The sequence below is a fragment of the Aplidium turbinatum genome, chromosome 9, assembly GCF_918807975.1.
Source record: "Aplidium turbinatum chromosome 9, kaAplTurb1.1, whole genome shotgun sequence".
NCBI classification, from domain to species: domain Eukaryota; kingdom Metazoa; phylum Chordata; class Ascidiacea; order Aplousobranchia; family Polyclinidae; genus Aplidium; species Aplidium turbinatum.
Genome location: NC_137480.1, coordinates 10,432,744 through 10,445,775, shown reverse-complemented (window position 1 = coordinate 10,445,775; position 13,032 = coordinate 10,432,744). Strand labels below are relative to the sequence as shown.

The window sequence follows — 13,032 nt, the reverse complement described above, 5'->3', positions numbered from 1 at the left end:
AAATCTCCAATTTCATTAAACCGCCGTAAGTTGAAAAACCATCAATACTGTTAGAAGACTGTTCATTGACCCTGTTTTACAATTTTGAAATCGTAAAAATCGATTAAAGACAGAGCAATTGTCTCGAATTTGCAACGCTTTGAACGAAGCCGTGACCAATTTAAAAGTGGCTTTATAATGGTGACAGCTCTTATTAGATTTCTCAGTTGATTAGCTTCTTGTGTTAGGATTGTGAGAGCATTAACTGGTTTCAAAGGATTGATTGTTTTAATGACCCGAATTGATAGAAGCTTGCATCCAAGTGCGCAATAACTTGCGTAGCTATAAAAGCGTCTAGTTTTGTTGAAAGCTTTCCATGCGGGAAAAAAATCCTGTAATACGTTTGCTGCAAACAAACTTCGTAACCAGAACTCACCACGTCACAAATTGTAAATACGTCATGGATTTGTCACTAACACCAGCCACGGGGGATGATGTCACAATACATGTGTATTCAGGTGAAAACAGCTTGAAATAGAGGAGACTTCAACTAAAGTGAAACTAGCACGATAAACTACATTCAGACAAAGCATAGAATAGGCATCGAAAACAAAGGACGAATGAAAACGCAAACAAAACCATGTTCTAAGTACAAGCCTGAAAAGCGACGCAAAGAAAAATGCACAAGTTTCAATAAATATGTCTCAAAATTTTGCATCAAGAATTTTAACAGAAGTGAAACTTAAATAAAACTTTGTGTGTGTCAAAGGAAAAGGTTCATATATGCTGTCCAAACAAGCAAAACTTGAAGCTGAACCAACTTTCCGGATACGTATCAAGAACTTTCAACCATGCAAGGTATAGGCTACTAGCTAGCAACGCAAGCTTATTTTTTTACATCGTTTCAACCTCTAGTGTCCTTGAAATGATGTAAAAGGTAGCTCTGCTGACTGCAGTCTATCTGTGGTATCATGAGCCTCGATAACTTCGGAACATGAAATTCGCTTGTGACAAACATGATTGAAATAGATTCGAGAATTCTTGAAAACATTATGATTTGATGACTATTGCAGATGACTATCCCAGACAGCAAAATCCGTCATTTTTACATTGACAACGTAAAAATGACGCATTTTGCTGTCTCGGTAATACTTTTAGTTATCAGCAACAAAAGCAGTAAATACAATAGGAAGATCGAGCTGAGGCGCTGAAGGCAGACCTTTGTTTTAAGTGTACAAAAACACTTTTAGAGTTTTTGTTCATCTGCGATAATGCCATGGCCAGAAGATTGTTCCACGATATATTCTAATTTTCATACAGTAGTTTTAAAAAACAGTCTATTCATAAACAACCTCACTACACTCAATCCTACTTTCACTCATTTCTGTTGATTCGCAATGCATTGATATGAGCAAGAGCAACTGAATGCGTATGAAATTACTAATATTTGAAACAAAGCTGTCATCAACAATATGTAATGTTTCTTCGAGGTAGTAATTCTAAAGTTTTTGTATCCTAATAATTGTAGCAGCTGCACGCTGCACAGCCTCTGTGGCATTGAAAAAAAGCAAATTGTGAACAATTCATTAAGATATGACTTTAATAACAAATGCATTTTACCAATACTCTCGCGTGATACCAAGTTCGCTGTCTACCAATATTGCATATAAATGAAAATTTTTAACGTGTGAAGCTCACCGGATTCCACTGGTCAATTTGGAATCGGGAGCACCACCAAAAGAACATTGAAATATTGCTCGAGCTACCGCTATACGGCGCTGTCTTAACTGGTAATAGCTCAGTTGGTAAAATGGGAATCGCTGAATGCTAAGTGGGCAGTTAAGGTGTGTATTTGCACAAAGACATAAATCATCAGGGCAGTTAACAAACACAAATTGCTCAATCAATATTGAGCGTCAAAAAGCTCTGGTGGTTGTCGTACAACCAAGACAGTAACCCAGTCTGCAGATGTTGTAGTCGATGTAAAAATGACGGATTCTGCTGTCTGCAAAAACAGAAACAAAGTCGTTTTCCCAAAGTAGAAACAGCATTATTTTTACGACAATTCAACGCAAGACAATATTAAGTCGAGAAAACGTTAAAACTTTTTGTAAGGGTTTTGATGTTTTTGCTGAGTAACCTTTCCAGAAACGCATTGGAATAATAGTCGAGCAACTACCCAGTAGGTAAATAATGTTATCTGTTCTTTGTATTGCTTCAACGTCTGCAGACATTGCAAAAAATAAACGACTTGCTGGTTGGGTACAAAACACGATATTTCCAGACGTTGAATCAATGTAAAAATGACGGACAACACCAACCTGTCTGGGTTGTGCAATAAACAGAAAATAATTGACAAGGAAGCAAACGGACAACCCAATACAGCAACATCCGTCATTTTTACATTGATTCAACGTCTGTGTATTGCGTTGAATCGATGTAAGAATGACAAATTAGCTGTCTAGGAACTTCAAATTAGATTAACACGTCATCACAGCCCAATCGTTGATTTTCACTCAACACCCGCTTGCTAAGGATATTCTATTCAATATTCCACCAAGAAAATAAGAAAAAAACAAAGTACTTGAGATATTGCGAGGCAAACGTACTTTTTAAAAGAGCAAAAATATAACACTGGTTGAAAAAGCGTTGTTCTGGCTTTAAAGTGGTATTTCAATACAGCAGGCTCACTTTAAAATAAGTGTTTAATGCTGTTGTAGCAGCCATTTGGTTTGAACTAACACGACTTCACGTCACAAGACAGTGCCAAACTGGTGTCATAACTTTGTCACTGTATGTTCAGTATCAGAGTCTTCAGACGACAAAACCTTGAACTGTCTTCCTTGATCGCGATAAAGGACTTCGCCACGGTCAAACGGCTTTAACAGAGGTGGTTTGAGAACAGGACTGTCGGTTGAGCTTAACTGCTCATCTGTGGAAGTGAGAAGAACTTTAATCGATGTGATGCAAAGAAATATATTTTCACATGAGTAGGTTCAATCATACACACAGCTAAAAATCGATTTCGGTCAGCTAGAAGCTAGATCATCTTCAGTTAAGCTGATTGACATAGACTAACTGATCGGCGTAGATTGACACCTGTCAGAAGATACTTCATTTTCTTGATTAATCAAGGTGAGTTTCAAAGATAGGCTTGAGGTCAACTGAGCCCGCAAAATTTGTCGTTTTTATGTTGTGTTTTTAAAAGTTGCCAACGTCTGGTGACGTTGAAACGATGTAAAATTGTAAATTTACTGGCTCAGAAACTCTTGACATTTACAATTTCTTTACATGTTTTGGTTTTTAGAAAAGCATGAAATGTTTAAGTCTATGTAATCTCGCCGCAAGAACTTGAAAAAGCGGATCCACAATTGAATCGACATTACTAAACAACAAGTGGAATACGCACATAAAATGTATCCAAACGTTACTTTATGGTTGGCCAAATGCTACTGCTCTTTACAATGTTAACTTGTTCATAACCCACCAAACTCGCTGCATCGCCTTTTGATGTATCTGTTCAACAGAACATGTGGAAGGTGGAGGTGGCCGGAAGCCAGAGGCATCACCTCAAGTGTGGCCGTTGCCTTGTTCGTGACGTCATCACCGACTTGGGTATTGTTGGAAATGGATCTTCCTTTCAAAGTTAAGACTCCTGTGCTCTTCCCACACACTGCCCATCTGCCGCGGTTGTCCACAACTGAAGAGAAAACTAGAGTTCATCTGTGATATTTTTGTCCAGTGACAGACCCCGTGCTACCCCGACATCCGGAAAATGAGACGTAAAACAGGAAGAAGTGAAGACTGGATACTAAGAAATACTCGAAAAGCAATTTGATTTGGCGAAATGACATTTTACTTCATAAAATGTAGTTCGAAACAGTCATGCAACACTAACGTAGCCAGAACATTAAACACACACCAGCTACATCACTTGATCGCAGAAAGCAAAATCAGTCATTTTTACATGAGTCGAACGTATGCAAACGTTGAATCTATGTAAAAGTGGTGGTTTTTATTGCCTGAGATAGTGGTCATATTCTACTGATTCACAATTACGTAAGCTGTAAGACAGAACCTTGGAACATCAGCAGATGGCTCCCGTCAGGCGTGGGTTCGATACCCGGGTCCACTCTCAACCTGTCCACTTCAATGCGTAAAGTCGACATGAAGCCACTGCGTAGTTCATGGTCTTGAGAAGATGGCCACCATTTCACGGCGTAGATAGGCTAAAGTATAAACAATTAAACATGAAATGTTTGAAAATGTGGTTCATTGCAGTACAATGGTTGAGTAAATGCTGAATGTTCTTTTCGCACGTAATTTTTTTTATAGGATACTGGTTTCGGTTTAAGTCCTTTAATGAGCACGCTTAGCAGGAATCGAACCAGCAACTCTTCGATCGTGAACTCAAAAGCCAAACTATGCGCCAAGGCAGCAGGCAAAAAATAAAGTCAAACAATAGGTCTTCTTCTTCTTCTTCACCTTTACACGGTCTTCCTGTAAGTAGCATGAGAATGCAAAACGAAGACTGTCGAAACCTCGATCTCGAACGTTTAGAAGACTCCACGGGAACCGCTCTTTTCAGAGCGCGGAAGTTCTACTGTCGACAAGGACAGCCGTCCCACCATCCTACAACTGAATGCTGCGGGCATCACATTCAGCACGATCCATGTGATCGAGCAGCTCGCTGATAAGAACCGAGCTCTCGTCATCCTCCTCCAAGAGACCCACTGCACTTCTGCAGACAAGCTAGAAATTCCACACTCCTCACTAGCTGAGTCTACCCAAAGCAGGAAGCATGACCTTCCCAAGTTTGTCCATGAGAGCTTGAACTGTACTTTTGCAAACTCCTCCACCAATACACGCTGTGCTGAGATTTATAGTGCGAAACTTTATACCGCTCTTATGTTCATGCCTCAACAGGTGCTGCCTCTAACTCAGCCGCAACAAGACTGTTCGATCGGCTGGATTCACGGAATCAACCACTTGCTCCACTGAAGCCTCTACGAGTCTGTATGCGAGCAATCCCAGGGACTGAAATCGAGACACTAATTTGTATAGGCCGCACAACTCTTGATGAACACTGCTGAAGACCAATCCATCAGTGCGGCTACTTGGGCGGACCACCAATGGAGCTCAGAGAGGAAGAAGAACTCCTCAAGACACCAAAGCTTCATCTCCGACCCCCATCCAATCGGAATGTTTTTGCCGACCGCCTGGGTGCGGCTCAACCGCCTGCGCACTGGCGTCGGACTATTCCGCTCCAACATGCACAATTGGGGAATGGCTCCATCCGCAATCTGTGAGTGGGGCAAGGAGGAACAAACCGCAGACCACACCATCTGTTACTGCACCATTTACCATGCGCAATATGGTCTGCGTGAACTGGATGACGAATCTATTCAGTGGCTACTCGACACCTGCCCAAACATCTAAACCGAGTCGCCGCCACTTCCCAAGGGTGGTGAAAGGCAGAGCCCCTCGACTTCTGGAGTAGCGAAGAAGGTTCAAACGATGAAGAAACAATAGTTGAAGCACAAACTCAGAATAAAACTTGAAAGATTGAATTCAAACAACAGACTCAAATAGGTGAAAAGAACAACTACCCTTGTTTGGGAAACTCACTTGAATGTTGTCCAATTGAAACTTGTAAGTGGCAGTGGAAAAAAGTTCGTCTACGTCATCATCGTAGTCAGAGACCGCAATGCATACGTCATGTTGCACTGACAGTTGCGACGTGGAACAGCCTGGCATCTCAACTCGCCACACAAATGTACAGGAACCCTTCGACTTCAATAGCTGGAGACATAAGACTCAGATAGTAAATCAGTGAAATCAATGTAAAAAACGGCATTTGCTGTCTGGAGAATGGTCTTATAACTGTGACCAGTGAAATTAAAGCACGCATAATGTCTGTTTGTTGACTTACTGGATAGCAACAACTAACAAAATAGTTCTAAAAAGTTTGCTTAAAATCGTTTTTGCCTTTTTTACTCTGAATAGTGACCTAACAACGATTGTCGAAATGCGCCAAACATTACTCTAACATATCCAAATTACCAGGCTACACAGCCAAGCAACTTCGTGCAGTGTTGTGCGAACCTTCAGCAATGCATGTTGCGCAAGCCATCGTTAATTTTCAACACAGCATGTTTGGGAACATTTGGCGTTGTATGTGAATAAAGCATATGAATAAAGTGTTGCAGTTTTAAGTGCTCGTCCATAAATGCAACTTTCCTTCCAAATAAGTGCAATTTTCTTACTTTTTTACCTTATCAACAACTTGCCCTATTCGTCACTACCAAATCGTGAATTAGTTTTGTAACTTCGCTTTCTGGCTTCACTTGATGCAAGAGGGATAAAAAATCTTCTTTAGTGGTTTCAAAAACCAACTCACCACATCGCTTTGTTTTCCCATGTACGTCACTTCCGCACTGCTCACGTTTGTGAAGCGAACTTTCGGACGACGCAACGTCAACTCTTCTGACGTCACATTATCGACAGTCACGGAAACGTAGCGTTGCTTGCGGCCAGAATAATTCCACGCATGAGTGAACTCCAGCGGACGAATGAGCGAGAGAGATGACGTCACCGGAGAAACGTCGTCCCATGGTGGCACAATGGTTATCTGGTGAAGATGATGAACGAAATTAAAACAGATTTCGATATATATCGAAAACACAAGGCTAGTTTCGTTGCTTTTTCGTTCATTTTATCTGGAATCTTCTACAGCATACGAACCGAAGCAACGCCACCTAGAGGTTAGTATGTAAACTCGTTATAAGTAAATAAGCGTTTGACTTAAGATCTTTCTTCACAACCATGCATTTGCTAGTAAGCTTTTGTCTGCGTATGAAAACTTGAAAAGTTCACAGAATGTTGAACTTTACTGAGACGAGTCATATGATATTCAACATTCAACCTTCCATTACCCGAACAGTCTGGTCAAAGCCAAAAACGCATTTCACGAAAAAAAATCTCCAACCAGTATCACAGCTTCGTATACCTGCGAAGGCAAAGGTTTCAAACCGCACAGTAGCTTTTACTAGTGTCATCACGGTACCTCACAGTGCGAAGAAAGTTGTTCCGTTTCGATGGTTATCTTTGGCTTGGAAAGGAAACCGCGAAGGTCGGCGTCTGATTTTGACGGGGAATGACGCACGTGAGTGAAGGCCTGTTAAAGTGGTTTGTTCATTAGCAACAGAATCGCTGCAAAGACAAGGGGCTGAACACAAGAGTTGAAACAAAAACCACTCGCGCATTAATTTATGAGAGAATGTTGCAATTGAAGTGCTTTAAATTAGCAACTACGGCCACTATCAAGCAAATTAATCGTGTGAAATCTTTCAAAAAATGGATTTGAAGAATATGTGCAAGAGAAACAATGGTAGTGTACGTTATGGCGACCACAGTGGTTCTTATTTGTTGACAGTAAGTAAACTACAAACTAAAATCTCTTTAACAATTTGAAAGCATTGTTGTAAAAGGAAAACGCGCATAAGCCACTTCAATATATTTCTTTGCTAAGCACCAAAGAATCACTTTTTGTAAAAACAATATAAATCGCAGATGCTCCAACATTCACAAAAAGGCGCAGCTGACCTGGTTTCCAACAGGCTTAATATCTTCTTCCGAGTACTGCAGTATCTTGGGGTGTTTCGGTGTCTCGTCTTCTTGTTTGGTCATCTCATTGGTTGTCTTCCTCGGAGGCAAAACCACGCTCGTGACGTCATCGACCGTGTCGTCATCGTCCAACGTCACTTCGATGAGGTCACCGTTGATGCGGACTGACGGCACGTCACTGTCAGAATTGGCCGATTCATCGATGTATTCTCCCCAAGGCTTGGCAAAATTGATCTTGAGATTCTTGGGAATGGGATCGGCTGATGACTTTGATCGGAAGAGTTTTAAAGGGGACACGTCAAATTTTAGAGTCTCTTTCAAACTATTCTTAAAATCTCCAAGTTTGTCTGGCTTCGATGTCTTATCGGGAGTCACAAAGTTGGAAGTTTTCAACGAATCGAGATTGTTTTCCTTTTCACCGTTCGTTGAATGCGTTTCAGGCTTTATTTGATCGTTGGAGGGCTCTTGTTCAGGAGATTTCACTTCTTGGATGGCACGGTGCCTAGGGGTAGACTTCGGGGAGCGCGAAAATGTGGCAGGGGGTGCACTGTGTGTCCTTCTATGACGCTTTTTGTATTCTACAAAAAAAACATGAATCATCATTTCATGAAATAAAATCTAAACAGTTGGTTAAGTGTAATGTTTGACGTTGAAACAACAAAAATACACAAAAGCGCTACATACCTAATCACAATTTCTTTTAGCTTTGTTGAAACAAACTCACCTACGATCAGGCTGTGAACGGCACCATAAAAGTAAATCAAAGTAACCATGGTAACTGGGGGATGGTAGAGATTCACACCATAGGCTCACCTAACTGATGAAGAGTTTGTTCAAGCAGGCAGATGCAAGCAAGCTGCATCGTCACCACAGAATGTGGGCGTGACAGGGGGAGTGGCAAGATGGCCTCGTTTTGCAATGACGTCAGCGGAACTTCGAGGGCGACTTCACTGGGATCCTCGTCGTCGTCTGCGAACATATTTCGTCAAAGGTTATGCGGCAGTTTAAAATATAATATACCCAGACAGCAAATCAATCATTTTTGACAATGTCAAAAACGGTTGATTTGCTGTTTGGGTTACGTGACTCTTACCTTCTAAGGTTGAAAGTGTCGGTTTGTAATGGTACCTTCTTAAAAATTAAACAACAGATCTTGTTCAAACAGGAAAATTAAAATGCCCGTATAGCGTTTAGGGAACAGTCAACGCAATACATATTAAAGACCGCATCATTTTAATCCAATCGTTACAACTAAAAGCAAATTTAGTGAGCTTATTTCACAAAGCACACACAGTCACACACCATTCGCATTGGCCACGGAACAGGATATGACTTTCAAGAGGTGTACATTGGAAGGAAGATCAAAAACCAAGTTCCGATTGGCATCTTCTTCATGGATTTGATAGTCTCCAAGAGAAAGAACTAAAGATATTTTCTCTACTTTTCCGCATATCAACCTGTGCATAGAATTATTATTAATCTTTATCTTCGGATCGAAACAAGCTTTTGACAGAAGCTTTGGACCTCTGTAGGTCTGGCTACTCTGGGTTTTTTGTTTTTTTTTTCGGTCATTTATCGGTCATTGACCGATTTTTTAGCAAAATGTTCGAAAAAATATAGTCAATTCGGTCAAAATGTCCGAAAAAATACATAGTCAATTCGGTCAAAATGCCGAAAAAAACAACGTTTCTCAGCGAAACTTAATGTTGTAACTAGTGAGGAAGTGCAAATTTTGGTTTGTATCAGCTACTTGAAAGGAAATATTTTCATCAGAAAAAAACGACCGAAATAAATAAAAAATGACCGATTTTTTTAAGTCATTTCGGACAAATAACCAAAAAGTCTCAGCGAAAAAAAACTCCAGGACGCCAGTGAAATTGACAGCAAAAAGAACCCGTTTGTAGTTGAAGTGTGGCTCAATCAACAGCGATTTTTTTCTACTTTAAAACAAAGCTTTTTAATGGCTCAAAGTAATATTTGAAGCAGCGTCAGTTGGTTGTGTCATCTCGACATGTGCAGAAAGAAATGTAAAGTTGTTCAACTTTGATAGCAATGATTAAGAAATGGTAATGTGGCTATGGTTTGGTAACCTATAATGGTTTACTATCTTTAACAGGCTGTTTTTGCAGCAAAGATAAATAAACTTATGTTAGGAATTGGGGACTTTTATAATCATGTAAGCACCCGCGGCTCAGTGGTTATCGCCTTCGGCTCTGGTAGCCCTGGATTCGATTCCAGTTCGAGTCATACCAAAGACTTTAAAAAGGGTACCGATTGTGCTCTTCCTTGCATAACGCAGTGAGCAATAAATCGGGTAATAATCTGGTGACATATCACCCTCTTCCAATCTGCCTTGAGCCAGCATGGAAGCAGTACGGCTCATAAAATCACATGGAACCCTGTCAAGTAACCCATGTTAATGCGCAATCTGCTGCAAGCGGAGATAGCGAATGATTATTATAACCATGTAATTAACCAAACAAATAAGGTCTTCAACTGTTGCTCATTTCTGCATGGTTTTTCAACATCGTAGCTATTGCTGCAAATGACAGCGGTAAAGCGTTGCTGAAGTAACGAGACCTACAGCGTACAGTTGGATTTTGATGGAAAATAAACCTCTAGCAATATAGTGGGTTTTATTCCTCGAAAACGACAGTAGAGCTTACGTTTTATGTTGCAGACTTGATAGATGAGCCCAAAAATGGGGTGGCAGCCTAGACAACAACTCAGTCGTCTACAAACGTTGAATCGATGCAAAAACGACTGATTTGTGTCTGGTAAGTGACATCAGATATGCAGTTTCAGGGTTATGTGTACGTTTCACGGTGAGAATATATAGGAATCCACATACCCGGCGTTGGGCTTCATCACGATAGTCGGCTTTTGCTTGGTCACCGAGTAGGCCACTATGGGAAGGATGCGTGGCAAAACAAAATAGGTTTTATGGAGAGACAAACGAAGTTGCTGCATCTGATAAAATCCTTCGTTTTCCGTCTAAAGGTAAAATTGATTATCGCAATTTGAGCGGCTGAAAATGATAATTGAGAGCACGAATCAAAACGCCTTCTCGGCACAATGGTTTTTGACGTCATCAACCAAGACGTCGACGTCATAATACCAACTGTTAAGATCACGTTTGCTTTAAAATAAAACGTCAGTTTGTTGTTAAATAGGAAACCTTATGGTAATCTAACCAAAATTTGGCAATCTATGCCGTTTTGGTAACCCAACAAAAAGATTCTGGTCGTAAAGTACTTTAAGATAGGTACACAAAACACATGTCGAAATTTTATACTGTGGGTTATTCGCTTTGAGGATGCATATTGTCATGGTGCGAGAAACGTCAGTGAAGGAAAAAAAAACAACTTAAATGTCCCCTTGTTTACTTTCTAATTTATCGCAGGAACACGGCGGCTACTGCTAAAAAGTAAATATTTACTCGTTCACATACTAGCTAGTATGTGACACAAACCGAACGTCTTCTTCAGGTCGCAGACTACATCAACAACTTCAGTACATCATTTTCCGCTCACGGAAAGGTCTGTTCATTGACCAAAAAATAGCGTGGAAAAGGGAGGGAAGACAATCGAACCCACCCCCGAAGCTCAAACGACAAAGAGGAAGGTAGCACTCACGTCAATTTCAACTTTAATCGTGTTTTTTCCCGGTTGCAAGACGACATTTGATGCAGTCAGACGGTGCTCGTACGTTTCCATGGCAACAGACGTCACGGTTGAGTACTTGTTACGCATGGACGGGTTGCTTTCTTGACGTCGCAATAAATCGTGGGCGTGTCTGCAAGTAAGACCTGCCCACAAGGTAGCACCATCCTGCAAACAAAACTTCAACTTCAAAGCACCATTGACGACTTAGTCGTGTAGTCGCCCGACTTCACAGCCTTGGTATTTCATGCAGTAATCATCACTTAAAGTTGATATATATTCTTGTTTTGATTGTCAATACAGTCATGTCACAATTTCTTTGGCGAATAAAATCAGAACTGTAGTGAATAGCCACCCAAGTAGCCAAATTATGTACTCGTGTTTTTTTTTGACAGATGCGTTTTTCTAGCACAAAAAAAAACAAAAGAAAATCGCTTACACCAACACAATGGGTGCAAAACGTAACATCTACCTTCCCGAGTGTAACGTGGGTGCAGTGTATGAAGAGTTAATTGGAGGTACAAAAGAGTAGAAGATTGCACCAATACAATACTTCACCATATTTAGGTTGATTTTATTCTGACGTTAGCTCCTTAAGAGAGTCAGACGAAAACTTGCAGCTTCGAGCTATGTGCAACCTTCTACGTGCAGTATATGCAATGCATTGTGAGGTAGGCCACTTACACATAACAACATTGGCTATGTGTGTATGTAAGTATCTATGTGTGTATGTAAGTATCTATGTGTGTATGTAAGTAAGTATGCGCATTCAATCAAGTTGAATCTAGATGACAAAATTGTAAATTTTACAGGCGTTTCTTCTTTCGTGCAGTATCCCAAAATGTTCGTGGTTGATCAATTAATGCTGCCAGAAAATTGAAAAAAAAAAACGTTCGCTGTCTAACGCGGACCGGTCTCCCAAGAAAGCGACCGCCCAGACAGACGTCTTCTCATTGTCTCCTGACGATGTTTCCGAAGAATTTGAGTACTTAAAGTTATGAGGTTCATTAGTTCTCTATCTTGTAAACAGTTTAAAAGTGGTGTATTTGTAATATGGTCTGTACATGGCATCCGTGGCAAGCTTACGGAATCTAGAATACCACGTTGGTAGCCCAGATAAGGGTTGAAGCGATATCGCCAACACTTACTTTGACTTCACGTTGGTCGTGCAAGGTAAGACAGGGTGGAAAGGGAGGAGGCCGGTGTCCCATCCGGAATTCATTATAGTTTAAAGTAATGAGCTGAAAGAGATAGACGTTGATTAAGCAACAAACGTAAGCAATCCCTGGCGACACTCCATTTTTTATAGCACTGAAGACGAAGACAGTTTAGTTTACGAAACGTTTGCTGAAAGATGAGTTTAGTATCTACATTTTGGACTTTTTATTTTTTGATTAGATCAACAGAATGGTTAACCTGTAAAAAACTTTTCCAACTGAAGTACGATTATTACAAACTGCTTTCAGGGAATGACTTCAACATTGCCTGAAAATAAACGGCTGAAGAAGACGCACTTACATTAACAAATCCTTCTGAATCCATGACGGCGAATTCCTCCATCATAACGTCCTTGCTGCTTGTCGAAGACTGATGTCGATGCCGATCACGTGATCCTGACAAAAGTGCTGTGTCATCTTACGTAAAATAACTATTTTTATTGAACTTTGTTTTACTTGACTAATTTAAACATTTTATTCCAATAAATTTTTGCGTTTTCAAGTACAAAATTTAACTATTATTAACAGTAACTAGCATATTTTTTTGC

The 13,032-nt window shown here is 40.4% G+C and overlaps 1 protein-coding gene across 1 annotated transcript in view; it reads right to left on the bottom strand.

The window, feature by feature from the left end:
* Positions 1–363: 363 nt before the first annotated feature.
* LOC145776672 (trafficking protein particle complex subunit 10-like) overlaps positions 364–13,032 on the bottom strand; it is a 31,430-nt gene continuing 18,761 nt past the window's right edge. The window contains exons 14-26 of the mRNA XM_082587903.1: positions 12,786–12,880; positions 12,416–12,508; positions 11,241–11,435; positions 10,457–10,599; positions 8,908–9,062; positions 8,419–8,574; positions 7,585–8,183; positions 7,046–7,156; positions 6,380–6,610; positions 5,608–5,781; positions 4,058–4,208; positions 3,467–3,679; positions 364–2,911 (exon numbers count right to left, since the gene is read on the bottom strand). Coding sequence (XP_082444029.1) covers positions 2,757–2,911; positions 3,467–3,679; positions 4,058–4,208; positions 5,608–5,781; positions 6,380–6,610; positions 7,046–7,156; positions 7,585–8,183; positions 8,419–8,574; positions 8,908–9,062; positions 10,457–10,599; positions 11,241–11,435; positions 12,416–12,508; positions 12,786–12,880 — 2,471 coding nt within the window. The 3' untranslated portion in view covers positions 364–2,756. The remainder of the gene's footprint in view (positions 2,912–3,466; positions 3,680–4,057; positions 4,209–5,607; positions 5,782–6,379; positions 6,611–7,045; positions 7,157–7,584; positions 8,184–8,418; positions 8,575–8,907; positions 9,063–10,456; positions 10,600–11,240; positions 11,436–12,415; positions 12,509–12,785; positions 12,881–13,032) is intronic.